Here is a 27,953-nt window from a genome sequence, read left to right on the forward strand (position 1 = left end):
TTTTTCTTTGCTTTAAATTTGATGAATTAATGGGTGAAACAGAAAATAGAGTCCAGCATTCAATCTTTTTGTCTGGTCTCCTGAGATCTAGAAGATATTTTGCTGGTGAGGGGTTAACACTTTCATTGCCTTTATAGTTTTCAAAGTGGAAATATTTTTATTGCTTTTAGTAATTAAGAAACTAATAAATAGATGTTCTTTTAAAAAGCATTCAATAGTACAGAAATAGAGAAAGTAGAAAATTAAAGGCTCCATAATCCCATTCCCATATAACCATCTGCAAAAGGTATGGGAAGCTTCAGTCATAAATACAAAGAAATATAATACATGAAAAAAATAAGGCAATTATTAACTCTAGGAAAAATGTAATCATAGCACACTCATTAGCTCTGAAGTGTACAGTATTTCAATGGTCCTAAAATAAAAACAATAAAATATGGATTTAACCAAAAATTTTAACATAGCCATGTTGGGAAGGTGAAGGAGGGCAGAGGGGAGTACAGGAGATTGAAAAGTCTTCCTTCATCCTTTTATGGATTAAGTGGCAGAAATATATGCATTTTATTTAGCAAGATGTATGTACATGTGAAAAGACACAAATATAGAAGCTGGCTGTTTTTGGGGAATGGAACTTTGTGCCAAAGGACAAATTACTGCTCTTTGGTTACAAGCCTTTGAGAGCTACTTTACTTTAAATTTTATGGGTAATTACAATGTATCCAGATTGGGATAAAGCTAAAAGAAATAAGATGAGAAAAACACCTACATTTAAAAATAAAATTCTCTTGAGAAATTTTTATTAACATTAATAACAATAAATCATTCAACCTTTTCAGTCTTTAAGAGGTTTTTGTTTTAAAGATGAAATTTATTTCAAAAGTCCTCAAATAAGCCAATCATGAATAAACTTTTATAATGAACTTCTCAAACAAATCTTTTTACTTATCTACCTTTTTTCTTGGGATGACAATAGCATTATTATGATAGTATTAAGTTTTCTTTTTTTATTCAAATGAACTGTTTTCAAGATTAATGATTATTAGCAAATCTTGATGCAAGATAAACATGATACTTTAAAATTACTTTTCAATTTCCTATGAACTATTTTAAAGTAAAAAAACTATTTGATACTAAGTGTTCTTATGGTCAAATTCTAAAAGTAATCATTAGTCCCAATGGAACTTGGTACTCCAAGATTTAAAAAATTTTTTTAATGATATTGACATAATATATATAATTTTAATCACTAAGTTCCTCCTCATCACTGAAATATGTGCTTTTCTTTATCCTTGGGCGTCTTGAATCATCTGATGTTGAGGGACCCCCTGAACTGGGTTTCCATTTTTTTTGTTCTTCTTCAATTTTGGCTTGCTGTAATGTGGTTCAGAAAACAAACAAAACAAAATCAGGAATCTGTTTAATATTACTTATAGTCCAGTGATTCAAAACATGGCAAAACATACATCACAAGTGCCAGCACTCTCTACCCTCCTAGCCGTGCAGACAGTTCTACTCCATTAAGATGCCATTCCCCTGCCCCCAAGTTTTGTCCCAGTCTTACCATTTTAAGCAAAATTATTTTAGACAAGTTCTACTAATTAACAGGCATATGAAATGAAGCCTACTTGTCATCCCTGTTGGATGTGGGAATGTTACATAAAATACGACATTAGTTAACTAAAAGGAAAAAATAAATTGATGTATGCATTTACAATTTATCAACTACATTAAAACAAGTGGTTATATAAAATCAGGAAGTTATACACCCTTCTTCAAAAAATGTTTCGTATACTTGTATTAGGACCCTTAACGGTCAAAAATATGTTTTTGGTTTTGTTTTAAAATGAAGCTTCTTTTAAAACAGTATCTTCGATTTAATAAAATCTTTTCCATTGGGCTAAATTCACTTGAATCAAATAGTTCTGTTCAATTCTATAATGAAAACAGATTAAGACAGTAACAGTGTTGTGGGGCCCTTAAAATCTAGAAAGAACCGATAGGCACTTTTCCACCACACTGTTCTAAAGACCTTAAAGAAAGAGCCTATCTCCTAAAGTTTAGGGGCAAAGGGGAAGACAGAGGTTGCCATCAGGAGATGAGTAGTAAAGTAAGCAAGGAATATAAAACTATGAACTCCAGGCAGCTATGGCGTGGTGCCTTAGAAGAGAACTGTTCAGTACCTGGAAAGCTATGGCCTGACTGAGGCTGTCAAGAGCAGGATCTTCCCCTTCATCATCACTTTCTTCTACTTCTTCACTAAATTATTAAAAAAAAAAATCAGCATGCACTTAATCAACAGGAAAGAGACAGAAGCTACACAATGATGTATTTCTAAGAGTGGATATACATACATTTCTTCTTCTGGTTCAGGAATTTTCTTTTTTTTCTTTTTCTCTTTCTTCTTTGGTGGTTCACGTTCTCCAAGCATATTTTTAGGACAGGCATAACTTAAGTGTCCACTTTCCTTTTGTTTCCCATTAGAAAGGAAAGGAGAAATATTACATTTGTTGTGTTATTAACAGAAAACTTGGTGGTTCCTTAAGACTAAAATGTTTTAGAACTTAAGAAAGAATACTGTCACACAGGGGCTTCCCTGGTGACACAGTGGTTAAGAATCCGCCTGCCAACGCAGGGGACACGGGTTTGAGCCCTGGTCTGGGAAGATCCCACATGCTGCAGAGCAACTAAGCCCGTGCGCCACAACTACTGAGCCTGCGAGCTACAACTACTGAAGCCCGTGTGCCTAGAGCCCATGCTCTGCAACAAGAGAAGCCACCGCAATGAGAAGCCCGCGCACCACAATGAAGAGTAGCCCCCGCTTGCCGCAACTAGAGAAAGCCCGCGCACAGCAACAAAGACCCAACACAGCCAAAAATAAATAAATAAATAAGTAAATTAATTAAAAAAAAGAATATTGTCACACAGGGAATATACACAAAGAAATTAAAACCCATTACTTTAATATTTAGAAGAGATTATGATATCATAACTCCCAATAAGGAAGTATTTTAGTCATTTCACTAAGAGTAAAAGAAGTTTTCTCCCTTCAAACATTTTAAATCTGAAGATTCAGGATATAAAATAATTCAAAATGTAAATGGACCATCTACCTTAGTTGTAAAAATTTTAAGTTATTATGATAAAATGGGGACAAAACTATTCCTAACTTCCAAGATGTTGCTGAACATTTTCTTTTAAAAACAAATGGAAAATTTAAAGTCTTCCTCACTTTTCCTATCAATTAATTTCATTTTGCTTCTTTCATATCTAGATTATACCTGCACTGTCCACTTATGGTAGCCACTAGCTATAATTCTCTTGTGGTTACTGAGAATGTGTCTGAACTGATACATACTGGACTGTGAAGACAGTATGAAAAAAATGTAAAATATTATAATTTAAAAAAATTTTAATTACATAATTCAAATGAAAATATTTTGAATTAAAATATATTAAGTTTTTACCCTCTTTATTTTTTTTAATGTGGCTATTAGAACATTTATAATTAAATCTGTGGCTTGCATATGTTTGTATTTGACAGTGCTGGACTAGCCGTAACATTATAATGAGCCATAACATGGTTTGAGTTGTAAAACGAGACAATGAATCTGTGTATTGGCTTACCAAAATACCTTTAGAAGTAATATGTGAGAATGAGGGTGTGCGGAGAGGCTGAGCCAGGATTAGAACAACAGAAGAGAAAAATAATCATGCTTTTCAGGTATATTTTACAAAGCATCAAATAGACTGTGTACTTTGTATACCTGGGGACATGGCTGAACCCAAGAGGTGTTATTGTTAATGAACTGCTGAGAGGATGTACTCAGAGAACCATTTTTCAAACTGTTTCTGGAATAATGGTATACCAAAAACTGTTAACATATCCCATACAAAAAAAAAAAAAACGGGGGCAGGGGTTTAATAGTGAAATAGCTTTGGGAAAAATCAGGCTAAAATAAACGTAAACAGATTTTTGCAGGGGGAGTTTTAAGAAATATTATAATGTACTAAGTATAATATGACAAATCTATGGATCCACAAACCAAAAAGACAGATTAACAGATTCATCCAGGAGTTCTCGGATAATTTAATATTTACTGTGAATATGTGGATATATACTTATCTATCTGACCATAACAACTCCACCCTCCTTTCCTTTCTTTTTTTTCTTTTTTATGATGGACTCTGGAACACAGGTTTTGAAACATTAACTTAGGTGTCAGAATCATAAAAATTGACAGAATGTACCCAGTGCCTTGCTTGCTCTCTCTTTCCAACCATCTATCCATCTATCTATTCACCCACCCATCTGTCTGTATATGTATATATTTTTGAGGGGGAGTGAGTGGCACTGGGGAAAGGACCCCAACACATTTCCTTCTATTTTTCCATATGATCATGTAGTCAGGACAATGTCTCCCAGTAATCTTCTCTTCAGTAGAAAGCTCACCATTAACCTCTGGGATCCTGCTTTTTTAGTATATATAAAGACATTTTAGAAATAGGCAGCAACAAACCCAGACTGAAATTCTCTTGATACAACTATGGGCCTTGGGCAAAGTTGTGTTGTGGCTATACATCTCTCCTAATCACCCAAAGTTTAAATGGATAACAACAGATGATGAGAACTAGATAAGAAAATCTGGGTATAGTTCAGCTCCTGAACTATCAGCAGTACTAACAGGAGGGAAGACTTTTCAAAACAATATCTCACAGAGGATGGGTCATATCATAATGTTTTTACTGACCTGTGATACTTAATCATTGGCAAAATGTTATAGAAACACAAAAATTTATGGGTCACTAAAATCTTTCAGACAATAATGTAAGTAATTAGTCTTAAACTTTTTAATCTAACAACTTTCAAAGGTTTGGAAACTGGAGAAAATACCACCCTATATTACCCAACTCAGGTTAACTTTACATACAACATTTCAATTGAGTTTACTTACATGAGTCTAGAGTCCCAAAGTAAAACTTTCATAACCCGATTTTAGCCATCCAGAAGTCTTGGAGAACACAAATAAAACACTGATGTGAAAAATACTTCAAGTAAACTATGGAAAATTATACTGTTTTAGGTATACTCACCCCACATTCATAACACTTAGATTTATCAAAGTAGTTTCGTCTTCGGATGAACTCAGCTGCTCTTCCATTGTCAATAGCAATGCTTGCTTTTATCACTCTACCGAATAACTAGAACAGAGAAAAATGCAAATGCAGAAGGATGTATTTCACTGAAACCTAAAACTACAGTTATTGGATCCCATTTCCTCAAACCTTCAATTCCATTTTATTTTTTAGATTATTTTAGCAATTGCCCACTTAGGTATGACAAATTCTTTCCTGTAGAATAGACTTTTATTCCTTATATTATACCAGTGTTTTGGGAACCCAGTACAGTTTTGACCTCTTTTCTGTAAGTTAAATACCCTCAGGACCTACTGATATCCATCAGACGTGACCATCCCCTCATCCCCACATTTTTAGCCTGGATAAGCACAAAGGCTTTTGGTTAAAAACCTTGTTGGGAATGAATGGCTTACCTGTTTGTTGTTTATTGCCCTGGTACAGTTCTGTGCAGAGTCTTTATCCAAAAATAAAATAAATGCAACCCCTTTACTCTTCCTGGTATCTTTATCTTTCATTATAGTAACCCTTAAAGCATAAACAAATAGCCAGTTAAAAATAATGAGGCAGCAATAAACAAAATATATGAATAAATACTTGAAAAACTCAAGTGGTCAAAAAGGGTTAATAAAACATTTATAGAATAAGCAAGGAAATTAATATATTTGACAAACAGCTAACTCTTCAAAGTCATGGGATATCAAGAAGAATGGAAATGGGAAAGTGTGATACTGATTTCACACAAGTGAACACAGCTATGATTAGGAGTATCTGATAAATCTAACATTAATCAGAGGTTGAAGGATGAAGAGATTAGAGACAATGGAATCTTGAGGAGTAAGCATACTTTCTCTTCTCTACTGACTCCCTCACTCTGCAGGAAAAAAAAAAAACAAAACAAAACTGAGATGTTCTCTTCTACCCAAAAAGTAAAGTGATTTACTCAAATTATTTTTTTCTAGGTGTTAGAACATAACTATAATCTTAATATTCTTTTAAAGAATCTCCATTTCTGTGCTTCTTAGCCATACTACCCAAGGTACGTAAGTGGTAGGGATGGTCATAAGAGCACAGAGCCTGTTCTTTCTCCTGATGCTTTACCCATGCCTAGTCCTGTGGTCCTCGCTCATCATATGTCATTAAATACAGTTTAAGAAAATATTCAACAGGGCTCTTTGGAGAAATGGCTGACTCCAAGGCTGGGATAGGGTATGTACAAGATGAACTTGGAACATCTTGTTATGCCAGAAAGGAAGTACTGGGGCTTCCCTGGTGGCGCAGTGGTTGGGAATCCGCCTGCCGATTCAGGGAACATGGGTTCGAGCCCTGGCCCGGGAGGATCCCACATGCTGCGGAGCGGCTAAGCCCGTGCGCCACAACTACTGAGCCTGCGCTCTACAGCCCATGAGCCTCAACTACTGAGGCCCGCACGGCTAGAGCCCGTGCTCCACAACAAGAGAAGCCACCGCAATGAGAAGCCTGCATACTGCAAAGAAGAGTAGCCCATGCTCCCCGCAACTAGAGAAAGCCCACGTGCAACAACAAAGACCCAACTCAGCCAAAAATAAATAAATAAATAAATAAATAAAAAAAAAAGAAAGGGAGTACTTGAAAAAAAAAGTAATGATGGGGCATGGCACAAGAACAGAGAAGCCAGTTGGAGGGAGCACCCATTGGCCAAATCTAGGACAGTCTGAGTACCAAAATAATTAAATACAGTAATGAATTATAAACCACATAAAAAAGGAATTCATAAGTCCATACTGATAATAAATAAAAGGGGGAGAAAGGAGAGCTGCTGAATGCCAAGGGATGACTGGTGAATGTATAGGGAGTGCTAGAGTTGGAAAATCACCATTTGCAACAATCATGGTACTGCATCAGGCAAGAATTATCAACAAATGCTATGTCTAAAATGAAATTTTTATGTGGAATAGGATGTTTACATTGTCTTAAGAGTGTCTCCCACTGACTGCTTCTTAGTTGCAAAGGGAAAAAAAGTAATCATACAGTGGAGAAGTTGGTTAACATCTTGACTGGGTGATCAAAATTAATATCACTAATGAGGGACAGATGCATGCTGTATGAATCCAGATGTGACACCCTCAGAACACATCACCCAGAGAGTATACCAGCCAAGAATACATAACCACCATATAATCATGAGGCAACATCAGGAAAACACAAAATGAGGGGAAAAAAAGATGGGTTAGAGCTATATTATTTATAAATGTTCCAGATTAAAGGAGGCTGAAAAGATAGGACAGTTAAAATAACACCTAACTCTAGACTGGATTCTGTACTAGAGGCAAAACATTCTATGTGGGACATTATTGGGTCAACGGACAAAACTGGAACGTGGATGACTGATTCAACAAAAGTACTGTATCAGGATAAATTTATGAGTTTGGTAACTGTACTGTGGTTATATAACATATAACCCTATTGTATTTTTAGGAAATACACACTGAAGTATTTAGGAGTAAAGGGTGATGATGTTTATAACAGCCTCAAATGACTCACAAAAACAAATTGTGTGTGTGTATGTATACACATATATATAGACATACTCATATGGGTGTGTGTGTGTGTGTGTGTATATATATATATATATATATATATATATATACACACACACACACACACACACACAGCCCCCCATACATGCACACACATTGGGGAGAGAGTGCAAATGATAAAGTAAATGGGGATAAAATGTTAATAAGTGAAGAATCTGGGCAAGGGATATTTTGATGTTCTTTGTACTATTTTTGTAACTTATAAATTTGAAATTATTTCCAAATAGCAAAAAAAGAGACAAAGCTCTAAGACAAAGCTTAACAATTTTCTAAAAACTGAATTAACAGGAAAACAGACAAGAGAAAATGAATGAATAAATAAACAGAAATTTGATTTAGTATTACATTTCACATATTGAAATTTATTTTATTTGGATTTGGGATTAGGTACCTATAGAGTCATTGGAATGAAATTGGTAAAAAGATGCCACTATATTAAGAGAAGTGATGTCTTATTTCATTAAAAAATATATGTTACAATAATTTAGGGAAAAATGGGCAACAAAAATGGTTTACTTTCTCAAAAGGCTGCATCTGTTTATTCATTGGGCTTAGAAGGAAGGAAGAGAAGTCAAGCACTTGACGCAGCTCAAGTTTAGGCTGGTTTTCTTTTTTTTTTTTTTTTTTTTTTTTTTTTTAGGCTGGTTTTCTTCAAAGCCACACCAGTTAGCATAAACAGGAAAGTTTTTAACCAATTTTGAAAGGAGTATAAAGTAAGATAGTTACTTTAACTTTTTAAAAATTTCATAATGTTGTGATGTCAGTTAAAGTCATAAATCATTTTTTTGAAAGTACTATTTGGAAGTGTTAGCTTTCTAGGTCATACTCAGCTAATGATCTCTTTCATCTGTCCTCTCTTTTCCATTCCCACTGCTTTTTTTCTTGTCCACGGTGGCACTACTGTTTCCATAATCTATTCTTACTGGTTCCCTTGATGCTAATTTACGCTCATCTGCTAGTGGAAAAGTCTTCTACTTGAGGAGTAAATAAAATCACTTATTCCTTTGCTCAAAAATCTTTGTTCTTCAAGTTGCCTATTCTTTGGTCCAGCAATCAATATCCTTCATGATTATGGCTCCCATTTCCCTCATCTTTCACTGCTCCTCACTTGCAAACTATGAGGTCTAGCCACAAGAAGGCACTCAGTGTTCATGGAGCATGGCCTGAACTTCCCCTAAACTGGTGCCTCTGTTCATATGGCTTCTATCCGCTTTCAAATCTCAATGTTTTGCCCATTAAAATTTCACTCCTTCTTCAGGGTTCAGAATGTATCAGTTCTTAACTGGAAATAATTTCTTCTCCTTGCTTTTCTGCTTGTCTCTACTGAAATCTCTGTATAAACAAGGCCTCACCTCCCCTATTCAAAAAATTTATTTTTGCAGTGATCACAAATCTTTACGTTTGGATACATGTGATGGAATTTTTACTCTATTATTTGCCAGGCACCTCTCTAAGCTTTATCTATAAAATGTTCCTTTCATCTCACCTGTTTTGATATAAAAATCTTCTTTAAGATTGTTTCTGTAACCCCTATTAATCCTACCTCAATATGTTAAAACAAAAAGACAGATACAAATGGGAAAGCAGTTTCTCAAAAGCGTGCATCCATTTGTTTGTTCATGTGGCCATTCAGTCTTTCCATTAGCCTCAAGCACAGGTACTAAGCACTGGCAATAGGACAGGTTTTTATCCCCAGGAAAAGGCTTACAGTCTAGAGGTGGAGAAAGACCTATAAACCAATTAAAATACATTACTTTGATAGAGGTACCTTCTACGGTAACAGAAAAATAATTTCAGCAAGGATTTAAAAGGACAAACCTAGGATGATTCCCATGTCTCTAGCATGGGAAAAAAGCTAGATGGTGGTACCATTTCCTGATATAAGGTAGATGATGTACTCATTTAAGCACATGAAGTGAAGCAGACACTATTCTGGGAAACCTGGGTGTCATCCATAACACCTCCTTCTCGCTCACCCAACCCTTACATACAAAGTAAGTATATCACTAAGTATTACCCATTTTCCTGCCTAATGATCTCTCAAATCTGACCAGTCTTTACCTCTCCACCTGTATCATCTTAGTCCAAATTTCTCCCCTGGGCTATTGTTATATCTTTTGACTGGTCTCCCTGCATCTGCTCTTGTTCCCCTCCAATCCAATCTCTACACTGAAGCTGGATGGAATAAGCTTCTAAAAATTCAGATCATGTCACTCCCTCACTTAAAATTATTTAATGGATTCTTGGTGTCCTTAGAGGAACCTGCTTCCATCTCTGGACCTGTCTTGTGCTTTCTCCCTCTTGCTCACTCATCTCAAGCCACACTGGCCTTCTTTCTGTTTCTTGATCTTGCTTTATTTTCTCTTGCCACAGGGCCTTTGCACAAGCAAGTCCCTCTACTTGAAATGTTCCTCCCATTCTTTTAACCTACTTAACTCTTACTCAGCCTCTAGGTTTCAACTCAAAGGATAATGACTTAGGTAAATCTACCCTGACTCTCTAGCCTAGATCAGGTCTTCCCTGTTTATAGGTGCTTATAACTCTGTGTCTAACTTCATAGCATTCTCATGGCTTATAATTATGTATTTGTACGGAAATTCATTCAGCGATTCTGACAGGGAAAAATCAAGAAAAGGTAAAGGTTAAAGGAATAGGCTGGAATCAAACTATTGGATTCAAACCTTGGCTCCACTGCTAACCAGCAATATGATTTTAGGTTTACTGTGTGCTTCAGTTTTGTCATTTATAATATCAGGATAATAACAGTAGCTACCTTAAAAGGTAGTTGTGAGACTTTAATGAGATAATTTATGTAAAGATATTAGAACAATGCATAGTGTATTTATGTGTTCATTGTTACATATCATCATTATTAGTGTTCTGATTGATAATGATCACTGTTTGAAATTCTGAAGACCTAGTAGCATTTTTGATGGTTTTTTAATAGAGAAGTAAGTTTAAAAGAAGTTAACCTCAGGATGCAGATGAACTTCAACTGTTTAACATCCATTTGTCAAAGCTAAAAGAAAAACAACTAGGCAAGATAAATATGCTCTAAATTCTTGGGATTTTAAGTACGACTTTAAATTTATACCAGAACATATTATTAGTTGTAAGATAGAATAACACTATCTTGCTTTTACTTTATACTCTCATTAACCCTGCATTGTTCAAGAGTCAACTGTGTTTGTTTTTATATTCTATTTGTTTGACAAATAATAATCCATTTATAGTATACTTGATAACACACCTCCTAGTACCTAAAATATATATTTAATCAGAGCCTTTAACTTATGTCTTATATTGGATAACAGGATCAGTTTTAGTTCTTAGTAATATGGTACAAAATTATATTATTTAAATAAATTAAGCCATATAAAGGAATACCATGAAATCATTACATACAAGGATGTATCTATATAGTACATGGAAAGATATTTACGATATGTCAAGTTAAAAAAAAGACAGCAAAATTGCATGTATAGAATTGTCTTTTAAAACTTGCCTATAGATATTTATGTATATTAAAAAATTACTGAAATATACATAAAATGTTAACAGTAGTATTTTTATTTCTTTTTTATATCAAATATCTGTTTTATAAAAAATAGTAAATCTACTTCCATTAAGAAAATAATGGAGAAGTAAATTCCGATAGACTTTTAAATGAAGTTTCAAAATCTGATATACTTACTTTACAACTTTGCCATACTTGGAAAATATCTGAAACAAATAATAATAATTATTTGCAATAATTATTTCCACATAATAATTTGCAATTTAATTTAAAATCATAAGAAAACATGAAACTTTCAGGCTGTATATACTGACCACATTGTTTGTTGTAGTTTATGAAAATTTTTAGCCTCTGGTGTATAAGGCAAGCCCTAGAAGATATATTTTTTTAGTGACTAGCATAATACTCTTTTTTTGGCTACTGGTGTCACAGGTATTTGCCTTAGTTCCTAAATTTCTGACAGAAGAAAAAAAAACACTCTTCATATGTGGTAGATTGAAGCCACACACATTGCACAGCTGAGTGTTCCTGTGGTATATCCATGACAACTATCAACCCCACCATAGCGCCAGAGAAATCTTGTGCTTCAACTATCAATGTTGTGGAATATCACTGTTCCTGGCCTACCCCCAACCCCATCAAGCAATCACTATGTCAGAAGACAAACCCTTACGTAGACTGTTTATAAAACAAAAAAGCTTCTATAATGAAAAATCCATTCCCATCAGTCTCCATCTGCCCACCATAATATGTTGGTGGTACTTTACAGTTGGCCCTTTCTTCCCTTTTACATCTACATCTTCACTCTAAGCAATCTCATCTACTTCTACTGTTTCAGCCGGTCCTATTTATTATATAATGCTTCGTACAAAAGTCTTTCAGAATACATTAATGTATGTAATCAGTAATAATAAATGCTTGAGTTCTATAAGTTGTGTAACCATGGAACATAGTATAACTGGATTGCAGTGTTAGTAATACTGAATTCTGAAGACCAAAAAGACAGTTTTCTCTTTATTTTTTTGTGGTTTGCCTTTCATTTTCTTTTTTTAAAAAAATTTACTTTATTGAAGTATAGTTGATTTACAATGTTGTGTTAGTTTCTGGTGTACAGCAAAGTGTATATGTATATATACACACATATACATGTATATATATATATATATATATATATATATATATACGCATACTCTTTTTCATATTTTTTTCATTATGGTTTATTACAGAATATTGAATACAGTTCCCTGTGCTATACAGTAGGACCGTGTTTTTTATCCATTCTGTATATAATAGTTTGCATCTGCTAATCCCAAACTCCCAATCCATCCCTTCCCTACCACTCCTCCCCCTTGGCAACCACAAGTCTGTTTTCTATGGCTGTGAGTCTGTTTCTATTTTGTAGATAAGTTCATTTGTGTCATATTTTAGATTCCACATATAAGTGATATCATACGGTATTTGTCTCTCTTTCTCACTTACTTCACTTAGTATGATAATCTCTGGGTCCATCCATGTTGCTGCAGATGGCATTATTTCATTCTTTTCTATGGCTGAGTAGTATTCCATTGTGTGTGTGTGTGTATGTATATCTATCTATCTCACATCTTCTTTATCCATTCATCTGTTGACAGACATATAGGTTGTTCCCATGTCTTGGCTATTGTGAACAGTGCTGCTATGAACATAGAGGTGCATGTATCATTTCAAATTATAGTTTTTTCTGGACATATGCCCAGCAGTGGGATTGCAGGATCATATGGCAACTCTATTTTTAGTTTTTTGAGGAACATCCATATTGTTTTCCGTAGTGGCTGCACCAATTTACATTCCCACCAACAACGTAGGAGGGTTCCCGTTTCTCCACACCCTCTCCAGCATTTATTGTTTGTGGACTTTTTAATGATGGTCATTCTGACCAGTGTGAGGTCGTACCTCATTGTAGTTCTGATTTGCATTTCTCTAATAATTAGCTATGTTTAGCAACTTTTCATGTGCCTATTGGCCATCTGTATGAAAGACAGTTTTCTACATAACATTTCTAATGGCTTCTCATTTCACTCAGAGTCCTTACCGTTATCTGTGCAAGCCCTATAAGGCACCCCTGAATGGGCTTACCTCTGACTGCCCCTCCTCTTCTCTCCACTTTATTTACTCTGTCTGCCTGAAATGCTTGTCCCCCCTAGACAGCTGCATCGCTGCCTCTTACTTCCTTCATGTCTTAATCGAAAGTCACCTTCCTAAAGTAAAATTTCACCCCCAACCTAACATTGACTAACCCTCCTTTCCTGCTTTATTTTTTCTCCTTAGCACCTAACACCTTAGCATTAACTTAGTATCTAACAAATAGCATCATCTGAATTTTTTATATTTCAAATTGTTTCTCTATCTCGCTACATTGTGAATGCCAAAAGGGAGTTTCATCTTTTTGTTCACTGATGTGTACCTAGTACTTGTAAGTGTGCCTTGGCATATAGTAAGTGTTCAATAAAAAGAGATGTCTCTATTTTGATACAAGGAAGGACACTAAAGTTTGTTTTCTTCTCTGTTCTTGGAGACTCAAGCTATCTTAATTAATCAAGTACTATGTACCACCTATGCAGCATCTCTCTACTGTATTTAACATCTACCCAAAGTAGCAGAGAAAAGAGGGCACACTTGTAGAGAGGACTCATGTCATTCCTACCAGTCCCTCTCAACCACCCATCTGCAGGACAGGCACAGAAGGAAATTTTGTTCTCTGTAAGGCAACAAGGTGAAAGAAGATGTTGGCAGGGATTTTTTTCTCCTCCAATCACCCCTATCCTGAATTGAAAACAAACTTTATTAAACTGTTAAGTTTTTGCCACATATATAAATTAAGATATACTTTCAGAATTGGAGGATTAGGAAAGGGATCTGTTTTGCTTCCATCAGCCCTTCCTCCAAAACCTCCACCCCACTACCAGTTTCAAAAGCCAAGTAAGCAAGCAGGAAAAATCAGCATCATTATGCTAGTAGTGTCTTCTGTGTTTATAAAAAACTTGTTATCCTCTATAAAGCACTGGGAATTCTCTTCGGAAATTACAAGTGTCTAATTTTTTTCACTTACTTATGTTTGCCATAGAGGTCTTTGATATTAATGATTTAAGTGCATTGTAATGTATTTATTATGAATTTTGCCTAAGAGAACTGTTTGCTGAAGCTACATTTGTATCTCAAACAGAGAATTCAGTAGATAACAATACTAATACAAAAACTTACCCGGTATAAGTCATTGTTGGTCAGGGAAAAGGGCAGGTTGGATACATACACTGTGCTTTTACTTGGGGCCAATCCACCACTCATTTCTAAAAAACAAACAAACCAACCCAGAAGCAATCTAAACCAGGTATTCTTCATTCCAAGTAAAACCAATACTATAGACAAGTGACAAATTTATATACTTTCCTTCTTAGTAATACTCAGGAAACGTTGACTCCAGCTGGGTGAATTAAGGAATTTCTTTTCTCCAGACACCACTTAAAGGAGTTTTCTGGTCCTCCTTTCAAGTAGATTCTTTACACTAACCCCTTTCAGTGATGGAATATGGCGTGAGTGGAGAGGTGAGTTTCAAACAGATGAAGGAAAAACTCTGAAGCTACTCTTAACCTCCCCTCAGGCTGAGAGCAAGAAAGTGCTTTCAGATATGCCTAATACCTTGACTACCCACGAGAGAAAGAGCCTGGGAGCTCAGAAAGAACCTTAGCTGTTGATTTTCACTAATTTGGCTGGGTAACTTTTTGGTTGTCTTAATATTTTTCTCTGGAGCGGTGCTAAGAGGAAATTTCAGCCTCACATTTTGACGATGTAAAAAAAGTTCTTTCAAATCTCTAATTTTGCATATTATTGCTAAATTATGAAATGATACATTTCATTATTGTAATAGTTTTCAGTACCCTGAAGGGTATTGACCTGTATATGTATTTTTCAGTTTACAAATATAATCTGTAATTCATTTTCATACCGTATATAGCAAAGTCAGCAAATTATCTCTGAAAATGATATCAGACTCAACCAAGTTCAAATTTTCGATTTAAAAAGTGTGTGTGGTGTGTATTTACGATCACAAATATCAAAATACTGATTCTAAGGCGTGCCAGTTCGCGATGTAATGGGAAAACCGCTTGATGCTTGGGATGTTTTGGGGGACAACTTTATCGACAGGTCGCTTTTTAAAAGCTTCCAACTGAAACTCTTCACACGTTAGCCGTTCTGGTGAGAATGGCGAGGGTAGGTAAAAGTAAAGGTCCTGGAATAAAAAGGGTGGCGGGAGAGAGGGGCAAATGTTTCCGGCAGCTGGGTCTGGGGAGGAGCCCGCAGGGAGAAAGGCCGCAGCTGGGTAGGCGTTTACCTTCAGGTGGGGCAGGCCCGGGAGACTAGAAGAGCGCGAGCCCTCAGCTCACTCGGGGCTCAACCCCGACTGTTCGTCGCCCCTTGCAGCTGCCTTGGCATCACGGGTCCTGGGAGGGGTCAGGAGCCGGCGACAAGAAGTTAGCAGCAGTGCCTCTTCCAGGATCTCCTTTGACCCAAGCCCCGGAGGCGGGTCTAGGGGCGGGCGCTTTTGCTGACGTCTTTGCGCGCGCCGGAAGTGCCTCCCTGGGAGCGCGGCGGCGAGTGGACGACTACGTTTACGGGGTCTCCCGGCGGCCCAGAGTCGGTGAGCGCATTTTACCTTTCCGAGAGGTGGACGGGGATGGGCATGGGCTGCTACACCGGGAAGAGGGGAGGGCGCGGGCGGGCGGGCCTTTCCGCGGCGGAACCTGGAGTCTCCCGCTGCATTTGAATCGTGCAACGATTCTGCTCCTGCGGTTGAGGGTGGAGAGACGCAGCGGAGTTTGGAATAAAGGAAAGTGTTGAGTCTGTGATACAGGTTCGCTTTTCTTTAGCATCGTAATATGCAAAAAGAGGACTGAACTAGGTGACTTCAATGAGCCGAGGTCGGTTAGTAAGTCGGTAAATTTACTGAATGTGTTCGACGTACCCAGTTCGGTTATAGGCACTTCGGGAGCTACAAAAAAGTGTAAAGCGGCCTTTTTCTGGAGGATATCTCAGTCTCGTTGGGGAGACAAGGTCAACCTGGGGAGACTCGGATTCACAGAATGACTCATCCTGAGTATTGGTATGGACAAATGTTAACTTTCTTGGCACCTTTTTTCTTCCTGTAAATCTATAATGGGCACACACTGCTCTTTCCCCAAGTGGCTGTAAACAGGCCCGTCATTCCGACAGAAAAACCAGAAAATAATGCAAGGTAGTTTATACTTAACTTCTACCCACCAGCACACACAGACCAGGCCTCTAACCACTCCCTGGGAGCCTGCGTGCCAGCAGCCTGGAACTCAGAGCCTCTCCTGGAGCCTGCACAATCCATCCAGACTGAAGCCGATGTCTTCTAGAGAGACGGAAGTGCAATCCAGCCAGGGCGCAGCAGAATTTTGAGAGGCCCGAATGCCTCCGCGTCCACCAGGGGACCGCTGGGACTAATTCTCTTGGCAAACTTGTGGCCAGCCAAAACTGCCATGCTTCACATCCCTGTTATCCTTGGTTACCGTCCAAGATGTAAGCCCCTTTGGTCTTCTATGCTACACCCCCATCCCCGTGCTACTTTGTGCTCGCTCCCTCTGCCTTGATTTAGGCTTTCACTGCTTCTCCCTACTTTTCTTCCACATTTCACCCCTCAACACAACAACTGTGCTCTCTGAAACCTTTCTTCCTTGCTTAACAAACTTTTACTTACTCAGCCTCTTTATGGAAATTTTCTTACGTCTCCTGACCCTAACTAACACTTGTTTTTTCCCTCCAACCCTTTCAATTGAGCCCTTTCTCTTGACACCTGCGTTTGTGGGTGAGTCATGGCTCTAGCCATATGGAACTGATTTCACTTTCTTAATGCTTTTTTCTTCAGTCAGCGTCTTTGCAAAAGTTCTTTGATTTTCCTGATCCCTACCCTACCTTTTTCTGGATAGTTCCTATACCTGCTAAAGATCTCAGTTTAGTCAATTTCTCTGAGGGGTGTTCCCTGACTTCCCATAGACAGAATTAGGTACCCTTGCTGTGTGCTAAGTGCCCTCTACTTCCCTTTTAGTAGCACTTATAGGATGTATCCTGATTGCTTATCTCTTTGTCTTTGCTACTAAGCTAGGCTTTTGGGGAGGGACTGTATTTGTCTTGTTTACTTTTGTAACTCCACTGCCTAACAGGCAGTCAAGTATTTCTTGAATCATTGCAGTTGCTGCAGATACAGCCTCAGAAGTCAGGCGGTTGATGTCATCTCCTGACTTTAAAATGTAAAAATCTTTCAAAAGACGTCAGCTGCTACTCAGCTACAGCTGATTGTGGCTGTGTGACTGTGTGATCCCAGCGTTGCCAGAGTGTCCAGTTTTTTCAAGGAAAGTTGGAAATATAGTTTCTTAAAGGGTTATCTTCCAGTTTTTAAGTGTGGTCAATGGACTAAAGTTTTATTAAAAAAAAAGAAACCTGGGCCAAACATAAGTCACACGTGGCTTCGCAGTCATTGTTATGGAATCTTTTGTAAGTGTTGTAGGGTTCAGAAATGGGCTTTCTGGAGAATAATAGATTTTGAACTGGGCCTCTATGGATGTTTGGAAGTTGAGTGAGAGAACGGAAAGAGGTATTCCAGTTTGGGAAATAAGACAGCTCCAGGGTAGTGTTTGTTACTTTGTGACACAGTGAGGAGGAAGGCATGAATGATCCTTTCTGAGAGAACAGAAGTTTAGGTGAGATGGTAGAAGGGGGCATGTAAAGGGCAGAGATGTTTGGATTTGTTACAGTTAATTAATAAGAAACTATTTGGGTTCTTGATCAGGGAAACTTCAGATATGAATGACATATTAGCAAAGTTAATTGAGTATCCCTTTTTAAGGGTGAAATGGAGGGTAAAAGACAGGAAGGAGGCTGACCACTAAAGACTGTAAACTCCATCCAGATGTGAAATAAGATTTAGATTTGAAAATATTACACACAAACTTTGCCTATTTGAGTAATTTCCATTACTTGATCACTTATGATGAACAATCAAGAATCTACTACTAAGTATTTAATACTTACATAAAAGAAGTTTCCTTAAAGCAGTGAAAAGTCAAGTAACTTGTGAAACTACTAAAGAATGCAGTACTTTAACAGTACTAAGTTCTATTGTTCGTTATGAAGCAATCAGCGATCTCCTTTCCTCAAGCCTCTTCACCTTCAGTCCTTCGTGTATACTGCCAGGTTAATGTCATTTGGAATGACATTTTCCCCCCTCACCTTATTTCTAGGTTTAAAAGCCTACAGGGAGCTCCTCCTCTAGTTTTTCTCATTTTTCTTTTTTAAGTATTTAGTTGGCATGTATCTTTATTTTTTTTTAATTTATTTATTTTATTTATTTTTGGCTGTGTTGGGTCTGTTGTTGCGCGGGCTTTCTCTAGTTGCAGTGAGCGGGGGCTACTCTTCATTGTGGTGCGCGGGCTTCTCATTGTGGTGGCTTCTCTTGTTGCAGAGCACGGGCTTTAGGCACACGGGTTTCAGTAGTTGCAGCACACAAGCTCAGTAGTTGTGGCACACGGGCTTAGTTGCTCCGCGGCATGTGGGATGTTCCCGGACCAGGGCTCAAACCCGTGTCCCCTGCACTGGCAGGCGGATTCTTAACCACTGCGCCACCAGGCAAGTCCCTGTTTTTTTTGCTTTGTTGTGCCATTTAATGCCCTTGAATTTTGTTTTCTCTGTCCTTGCCTGTTTGCTTTGTGAAGCAAGGTGATATGGTGGAAAGGGCTTGGTTTTTAAAGTCATACAGGCCTGAGTCTGATTCCAGGCTCCGTATGCCTCTGAGATTTGAGATTTTCAGAGTCTCTGTGTTTTTTTTTCTGGAATGGGAGGGATAATATCTCCTTCAGGGGAGGAAATGAAAGCTTGTTGAATACCTATGCAGGCTCATTTCCCACTCCTTTGCAATGCCAATCTTCTGCCCTGGTCGTTTGTATCTTTCTCATGGACGTTTTATCTTCCCCAATTCCTTTCTGTTTTCTTGGATTCTACCATTGACTGTTGTTCATCCACATTTAAGCACTCTCTCAAGATTAAATTTTCTTGGCTTTTTTTAAAGTATCATTGCCTGCATTTATCTCTCCCTGGGTACTGAACAATGATTAATTCCTGTGGATTCTTTATTTTGACCATTTTAATTGACATCCAATGTTATTTTTTTTTCTTCACAGACTTTATATTCTAAAATTCATTTTTGTTTTAGATGTCTGGAATTTTAAACATTTTCAAGTAGAAGTAGTATTATGTAATTTTTAGGTTCAAGTCAACACTTAAAAACTTCTTGTTTTAATTTAGGATATCAGGAATACGTTTACCTTGCTTTAACATCAATGGATCTCATCCTAAGATAAGTTTAAGATTTAAAAAAAATGTCCCAGGCAACTGTATAGGGACTTCAGAGGACAAGACCTAGGCATTAGTATTTTTTTTAAAGCTCTTTAGATGATTCTAATATGCAGACAGGGTTGAGAATCACTGCTTTAGGTGCTAGAGCTAAAGGATTCTCATTGGTACCTTTTGCTCAAAAATGAAATGGCATTAGTGTCATGAGAAGTGTGATAGGAGCCATAATCTAATAGTGCTCATTGGAAATTTTCTGAGTAACCAAAAGGTACAAACTAATATTTAGGTTCTTCAGAATGGCTCACGCAGTGGTCATATGAATAATATATTTATTTGATCAATATTTAATAAGTACCTTTACTGTGCTAAGCAACAGGAATAAGAAAGGTACACATTCATTGCCTTTGCAGTGGTGTTTAGTTTGGGAGGGAGGAGAGGAAGGAAAGTAATTTGAATATAATGTTACATAGCACTAGTATAGCAGGGCGCTTTAAGGGGCCCAAAGGAGGAACACTTTATTCTTTCTGGAGAATATAAGAAAAGTTTACATTTGAGCTGAACCCTGAAGGAAGAGTAGAGGGTGAAGGCAAATAAGTAGAAGAAAGATATTCTAGGCAGGAGAAAAGCATGCCATGATATGGTGGTGAGAAATAGTGGCACACTTGCAGAACAAGATGTAGTTTGTTATGTCTGGAGGTTCTGGAGGCTGTTGGGGAATTGGTAGGAGGTGAAGCTGGAATGGTAGGAGCAAGGTCATAAATAAGCTTTTTCAAGTTTAGGCTGAGACTTCATTCTTTAGGATATGGGGAATAACTGAGAGATTTTAAAATAAGGTGTCTTATCAGAATGAACACTCTGGCTACAGTTTGCTGAGTGGAAGAGGTGACATCAGAAGCAAGGAGACCAGTGTTTTACTGTTAGGGAGTCCAGTGGCTAGATTAAGAGCATATGAACAAAGACAGTGGTAGCTGGGTTAGGGAAGTGGAGATACATGTGCCTTATATATTGAGGTGGTAGATAAAACTGAATTTAGTTACTTAGATATGAAAAGTTTTGGGTCTTGTGTGACTCAGGTTTCTGATTTGGGCCTTTGGGTATCTGATATAGTGTCATTGACCAAAATGAGGAACACAGGAGATAAAGCAGTTTTCTGAGAAGTGTGAAGAGTTGTTCTGGCATATGAAGTTGGAGGTGCTGTGAGATACCCTCTTGAAAGGAAGTGGAGACGTGGGAATCATTTATCCAGAGGGGGCATGTTACCAGCTTTAATAGATTTACTCCATGAATACTGAGCACATACATTGTGCAAACTATTCTAGGTGCTTAATATTAATCAGTGAACAATGTAGAGAGATCCCTGCTTTCATATAGTTCACATTCCTAGTAGCAAGGGACCAATAATATACATCAAAGTTATATAGTATCTTAGATGATTAGTGCTGTGAAAAAAAACAGCAAGATTAGGGGGATCTGGTAGAAAAATAACTTTAAGAAGACATTGGAGGTGACATTGAAAGGTTAACCATGCAGATACTTGGAGACAAGCATCCTGGGTGGGGAATTGCCAGTGCGAAGGCCTATGGCTCATCTAAAGCATGAGGTCAAATGTGACCTAATTCCTAACCATGGTTTGCTATCAAAATAGTTACTGAGGGCTTCCCTGGTGGCGCAGTGGTTGAGAATCTGCCTGCCAATGCAGGGGACACGGGTTCGAGCCCTGGTCTGGGAAGATCCCACATGCCGCGGAGCAACTGGGCCCGTGAGCCACAATTACTGAGCCTGCGCGTCTGGAGCCTGTGCTCCGCAACAAGGGAGGCCGCGATAGTGAGAGGCCCGCGCACCGCAATGAAGAGTGGTCCCCGCTTGCCACAACTAGAGAAGGCTCTCGCACAGAAACGAAGACCCAACACAGCCATAAATAAATAAATAAATAAATAAATAAAAATAAAGTAAAAATTAAAAAAAAAAAGTTACTGAATGAATATAAAGAGTGAAAGGAATGCATTTGGGAAGGAGGGAAAGCTATTTATCCTGAGTGTATTTAATACTGGAAGCTGGCTAGAGCAATGTGCAGAGTTTCTGTGTAGTCTAAGCTGCTACTATAACCTTATAGATAAAATGAAAAACAGATCTTTCTCTGTTGCCTTGCCTGTGGATTCAAAGCGTGAATAGTTTTACAGAAGGATATTGCCTGTGACTTTCCGGTTTCTCAATTTCCAGGCTACTCTTACCGAGACTTCATCTTCGCCCTCAGTTGAAGCTAACATGACAGTGGTTGGGTAGCTCAGTGGAATGCTCTAAGAAAGCTTATTTCTTCCTGGACGTAAATATACCATGATGGTATATTAAACGTACTCTATTGAATATGGCATAAGAGAATGAGATTTTTATAATCTATGACCAGTTATTAGCAAACTTCTAAATGAAGCCTACATTCCCCACACTGAATTCTAATTCTGTTCTCTGCTTAATTGTCATGTAGAGGATCCTTCCGTTTTTCAGTTGTATTCAGTTTTCATACGGTGTTGGATCAGAGAACTTTACTGGAGTACTTCTGATACTCCCCTAATGGGAGATTAGTGAAGTGATGACAGGGTAAGTAACATGATCACTTCACTGGGAGTCAGAGCACCTTAGTTTGTTTGTTTGTTTATTTATTTATTTATTGTTGTGTTGGGTCTTTGTTTCTGTGCGAGGGCTTTCTCTAGTTGCGGCAAGTGGGGGCCACTCTTCATCGCGGTGCGCGGGCCTCTCACTATCGCGGCCTCTCTTGTTGCGGAGCACAGGCTCCAGACGCGCAGGCTCAGTAGTTGTGACTCACGGGCCTAGTTGCTCCGCGGCATGTGGGATCTTCCCAGACCAGGGCTCGAACCCGTGTCCCCTGCATTGGCAGGCAGATTCTCAACCACTGCGTCACCAGGGAAGCCCCACCTTGGTTTAAATTTAGCTGACTGGCTTCAGTTGCAGAACGGGTCAATAGCCTAAATCTGGATAATGTCATAAACATGTGCCGCTAATCAGAAGGTTGCTGTACTCATCAGTTATTTTAAAATCCTTTGAAAGTTACAAAAAAGATTCTTTGAATTCAAGGTGGTATTAGCATATTCTTCCCTTATTATCCTATAGTACCTTCGTTATATCCTCCTGCTCTAATACCTTTTCCCTTTTCTGTTGTTTTAATTAAAGATCTGGCTTAAAGCCAATCTTCTTTACAGCCCAATGTTCTTTCTTTTGTATGTAATCATCAAACTGTGTCTTCTGTTTTGTTTTACTAACAGTACAGGGTTGCATATGGAATCGTCTATTTATACTACTGCCTTCCCCAATTATATAGGCTTCTTTTTTTAAAATTAATTTTTATTGGAGTATACTTGCTTTACAGTGCTGTGTTAGTTTCTACTATACAGCAAAGTGAATCAGCTATACGTATACATATATCCCCTCTTTTTTGGATTTCCTTCCCATTTAGGAAGGAAGCACCACAGAGCATTGAATAGAGTTCCCAGTGCTATACAGTAGGTTCCCATTAGTTATCTATTTAATACGTAGTATCAGTAGTGTATATATGTCAATCCCAATCTCCCAATTCAACCCACACCCCCCTTCCCCCTTGGTAGTGTAGGTTTCTTAAAGATAAAAGAAGTTTAGTAATTTGGCATGGGCCTCACCAGTGGTGTTTGATTTTTTGCGGTGTTTTCTACTAGTAGGTGCTAATTATTTTGCTACACCAAGCTCTATTTAATTTCACCATTACATTGTGTTCTACTATTTTTATGTTCTTATTCTGAAAATACGCAGTAATTTAGATAACAATAAAGCATTATATTCTGATATTGCTGTTTTGTAAAAGCAATAGGTATGGTAAGAGTACATTTAAAAACTGAATACCTGCAGATTCTGTAAAGATATTAATATTTCAGTATACTCACTAGTAAGAGATAACTTAAAAAATGAAATAATTGATTATGAGATTACTTTATAGCCTAATGTTTCTGTTTAATCATTGTAATATAGACATGTAAGCAATTTATTTGTTATTTGTAAAGGAAACTAACTTCCTTTTATAAAATTATTCCTATACTTACAGTAATTGAAATTTTAAATTAAGATCTTTAAAAATTGTCAACTTTTTAAGGTAAAGAAAATTTACCTTATTTACTAAACATTTTTGCTTGAAACTGTGATTTCTGTAGCTCCGGGTAAGGTGACTACTCCATTGGGGCATCATCAGGTATGAAGTCAAATATGCAAAGTTGTCATAGGATTAACTATAGGAATTGAAATTTTGGTAACAGTAGTGTAATATCTTGCTGTTTTGTGGATGCTCTCTGTTTCTAGTAGAAATTAAGTTCAAAATACAGATTGATGCCTTACAGAAGTGATTGTTACATTCAGCAAAGTCAGCTGGGAGTTTGGTGCCAGATAAATTCACGTTAAAAAAAATTTTTTTAATTGTAAAATATACATAAAATTTTCCTTTTTAACCAGTTAAGCATACAATTCAGTGGTGTTAAGTATTTACATTCACATTGTTGTGCAACCATCACCACCACCCAATGCTTTTCATCTTTCCAAACTGAAACAACATACCTATTAAACAATGACTCCCCATCAGATAAATTTGCTTTTATTTAGGTTTTTTCTCTGTCTCTGGATTTTAACTCTGATTCATTTGCTTACATTTAGCTCTTCCACAAATGAATTTAATTGGTCTCTTGTCTCTTGATGATGTATATTCTAGACAGTGCTGTTTTGACTTTCTGTATGATTATGTTTCTGTTTTTTGCCTTGTTCTAGCTGCTTTGTTTCCAATTGCTAGGTTTTCATCAAAATTAAATACTTTTACTTTGTTTGCTGCTTTTTTTTTTTTTTTAGCTTCTGTAAGCTGTGGATTTATTAATTAAAGTAGAAATACTGTGAGGTAATTGCAATAAAATTTTTGTTATTTGTCTTCCAAACTGCCAAGCAGAAAAAGGCAACTAGATCAGGAGTGACCTATAAATTTAAGACTATAAATACAGTCTTATTTCTGCACTCAGCTAGTGAGGCACTTCTCAAAATTTCTGTAAAGCAATTAGGTGAGCCTAGTCTTTCTAGTAGACCCACTCCTCTATCCTTTGAATTTCATGTAAAGTGGTAGGTAGGGCTACAGGCTTGAGTAGATTTAGAGTCACTTTTTTTTTAAACGTAAGAATATTTGAAATATTTGGAATTTCCATCGTTAATCGTACATGCCCTTTTTGTTTTTTTAATTTTACCTAAGCCTGCTCAGTGTACTTTGTATATATTCAGAGAAAGTCATTAAAAGTTCTCCATCAAACTTATACCTTATAAGTTTGGTGTTCTTTGATGAGTGAATGATTACTGGCTTGATATTGGGATTACTTTTGAACATGGGACCATTTATTGCCAAAATAAAACTGTAGGGTTTTCCAGGCTGAGGATGCCAGATTTTCTTTCAATATGTGAGGTATTTTAAAGCTAGTGTTTTTAATATTCTAGGTAAAAATGACTTAAACATCTAGTGCAATCCTTTCAGAGAAAGGATAAGAGCTATGCCCTGTCCAGCTCTCAACTGGCAAAGTTAGGACTAGAAGTCTTCTTGATGTAATTTTGTTATTCTTACGAAACTTGAGTGGCCTCTGGTGGTCAAAATAATATCTTCTATTTTCAAAGGTGTGTTTGAAGGGAGTCTTGCTTATTAAGGCGCATAATTTTTTATTTTGAGAGTTTTATTTATACAAATAATGAAGGTTTAGTTATTTTTCTCCGTTCATACATACAGACACAAATCCTTATGTCTGTATTTTTCCCCCCACCTGCAGGAGATTGTTGAAAACTTTAAATTTGATTCCTGAAAAGACTCAAGTAAGTGGTATAGTAATTATTCATACATTCTTTGTGGGCAGCCAGTAGATTTCAGTATTTTATTGCTGTATCTAGTTAAGAAACTATATAGGATTTCTTTAGAACTCTTGTAGTTTATTTTTGTTTCACATTAATTACAAAATCTTACTTTTCCTTATGTTCTCCTTTAGTTCATTAATTTATAGTCATAATTTTTGCCATCAACTGACACGTTATACTTATTGAATGATTTTCAGGACCTTTAAAAACAGTTTCTTATTTTTATAATAGATAATAAGATGTATAAAACATGCGGTGAAAATATTTACCTTCCTATACTCCAGCCACCCCATTTTTCCCAGAGGCAGGCATGGTTATGTTCTCTTGCTTATACTTCCAGAAGTGGTCTGTGCAAAAGCATATATGTATTCATATCTTGCCTTTTTACTGCCAAAGCGTCAGCATACTCTACATGTTAGACTGCCCTTTGCTCTTTTTTACTTAGCAGTGTATCTTGGCAATCTTTCTATATTGTTATATATGGGATTATTTTCTTTGAAATGGTTTGCATAGAATTCCTTTATATGAATGTACAACACTGTATTTAACCTGTACCCTCCTGAAGGACATTTTAGGTTGCTTTCAGTCTTTGCCATGCACATGTACAAGTATATGTAGAAGTGGAATTGCCAGGTCAAAGCATATGTGCATTTAACATTTTCAATAGATATTGTCAAATTGTTCCCAGTCTGTTCCAAATTATACTTCCTCCATTAATTATGAGTGTTGCTTTCCTTACTCTCATCAAAACAGTTTGCTTTCTTCAGAGCTTTGGGTACTCCATTATAGTTTTAGTTTTCATCTTCTTTATTTTGAAGAAAGGTGGGCATCTTTTCAAAAGATTGAGCCATTGTGTTTCCTTTTTTGTAAACTGTCTTCATATCATATGTCTATTTTTCTTTTGGGTTGTTGATTTTTTCCTGTGATTTGATTTCAATTTGTTGCTGTTACTATTTCTGTGTATTGTATCTTAAGTAGTATAAAACCTAACTCATTCTTTAGACTGAAACCCTTTTACTGAAACCTGGATTCAGTAAAGGTAGGTGAGGAGAAGCAATGTTGACTATTTCTTTTCCATGTTGACTATTTCTTTTCCTTTTAAGCTTCCATCAGTTCTTCTACCTAAAAGACTGGTTACTTTGAAATAACACTGTTAATGATGTCTGATTGTAGAGTTAGAATTCAGGTTGATTTATGCATAATGTTAAAAGCTAATTTGTAACTTAAATTAACATTTCGCTAGGTATCTTTGGTTAGTTAGTTCATTTTATTTGGTCTGATTGTATTAGAAAGTATTATAGGTTTGTTTGTACAGAGAAAATTAAGATTGATTTTACTATGATAGTGTTAAAAAAGTATTGCTCTCATCTTCCAGTCTTTGTTTTTTCCTTAGCCTAAACTAACCTAAACTATTACAGTTCTGTGCTGCCAGAAGGGAGTGTCTATTTCTTTTTCTTCCCCCTTAGTAGTACATCAGAAAGAACCACCAAAAATCTCTGGATATATGGCTTCTCTGAAATATTTTTCATCTTCACTGATCTGTGGACTGTGTATGTGGACTTGTTGCCTTATTTTCTATGTACTAAAAGGCCATAACTTGGTACCTGTTCCATTTTCACTGCTCGCTCATGATCATCCTTCTACGCATCAGGATGGTTCACTGTTCTAACCTGCTCCGTGATTACTTCACCCTCCCCCAGTTCTGCCCTGTTAACCATTTGTCATCTACTCCAGGGCTTGTCAAGCTGTTCCCTGTGGGCCACCTGCCTGGTTTTGTAAATAAAATGTTTTTGGAACACGGCCACACCCATACATTTATATATATTGCCTATGACTGTTGTCATTTATACTACCAGAATTGAGTAGTTGTGACAGAGACCTGTGATCTGCAGGGCCAAAATATTTGCCTGGTCCGTTAAAAAAACATTCGCCAACCCCTCAATTACTGTATCACCATTTCCTGTAAATGACCTTTGGGCTGTTTCCTGTACCCTATTCTCATCTTCTGTCTTATTTGCCTTGTTTACCTGTTCACAGATGCTCTTTCATCTGGACTCTGTAACGCACTGCATTAGCCCTCTACCCAGAAAATGTCAGCTCTCCATCAAAGTAGGAAGCCTCTCTCTGCATCCCAAATGGGAAAAATGCTGACAGAACTTTTAATGTCAAATTTATGAAGGTGCCTCTGCATTAAAATAAGATTATAATATTAAAAACAAAATCAAGAGTGGTTTGTCTCAGGGTTTGTTGAGTGTGTTTTGTGGGGGTTTTTTTCCTATTTATTTATTTATTTATGGCCGCATTGGGTCTTTGTTGCTGCGCGCAGGCTTTCTCTAGTTGTGTCGAGTGGGGCTACTCTTCGTTGTGGTGCGCGGCCTCATTGCGGTGGCTTCTCTTGTTGCGGAGCACAGGCT

General features: G+C 37.1%; 2 protein-coding genes across 13 annotated transcripts in view; one reads left to right on the plus strand and one right to left on the minus strand.

Annotated features, from left to right (window-relative positions):
- Positions 1–8: 8 nt before the first annotated feature.
- Positions 9–15,775, minus strand: ZCRB1 (zinc finger CCHC-type and RNA binding motif containing 1). Of its 2 annotated transcripts, XM_036864797.1 has the most exons (8): positions 15,599–15,775; positions 14,470–14,555; positions 11,407–11,435; positions 5,550–5,661; positions 5,092–5,199; positions 2,352–2,464; positions 2,181–2,256; positions 16–1,371 (listed from the first exon to the last, which is right to left on the minus strand). In XM_036864797.1, the coding sequence occupies exons 2-8, from the start codon at positions 14,551–14,553 to the stop codon at positions 1,240–1,242; spliced, it is 654 nt and encodes a 217-aa protein (XP_036720692.1). In that variant the 5' UTR covers positions 14,554–14,555; positions 15,599–15,775; the 3' UTR covers positions 16–1,239. The 2 variants fall into 2 exon arrangements, with proteins under 2 accessions (XP_036720693.1, XP_036720692.1); XM_036864798.1 differs by lacking the exon at positions 14,470–14,555 and having other exon boundaries at positions 9–1,371; positions 15,599–15,768.
- Positions 15,776–15,806: 31 nt separating this feature from the next.
- The window catches only part of PPHLN1 (periphilin 1), a 158,297-nt gene continuing 146,150 nt past the window's right edge, over positions 15,807–27,953 (plus strand). For 4 of the 11 annotated variants that reach the window (XM_036864784.1, XM_036864787.1, XM_036864790.1 and 1 more), the window contains exon 1: positions 16,528–16,806. In XM_036864784.1, the coding sequence (XP_036720679.1) occupies positions 16,767–16,806 (40 nt within the window). In that variant the 5' untranslated portion in view covers positions 16,528–16,766. Of the gene's footprint in view, positions 15,905–16,232; positions 16,367–16,527; positions 16,807–23,844; positions 23,864–25,457; positions 25,501–27,953 lie in introns of those variants that run through there. The other 7 variants (XM_036864789.1, XM_036864792.1, XM_036864785.1 and 4 more) reach the window with 6 other exon arrangements.

Source organism: Balaenoptera musculus, chromosome 10 (genome assembly GCF_009873245.2).
Source record: "Balaenoptera musculus isolate JJ_BM4_2016_0621 chromosome 10, mBalMus1.pri.v3, whole genome shotgun sequence".
In the NCBI taxonomy this organism is placed as follows: Eukaryota; Metazoa; Chordata; class Mammalia; order Artiodactyla; family Balaenopteridae; genus Balaenoptera; species Balaenoptera musculus.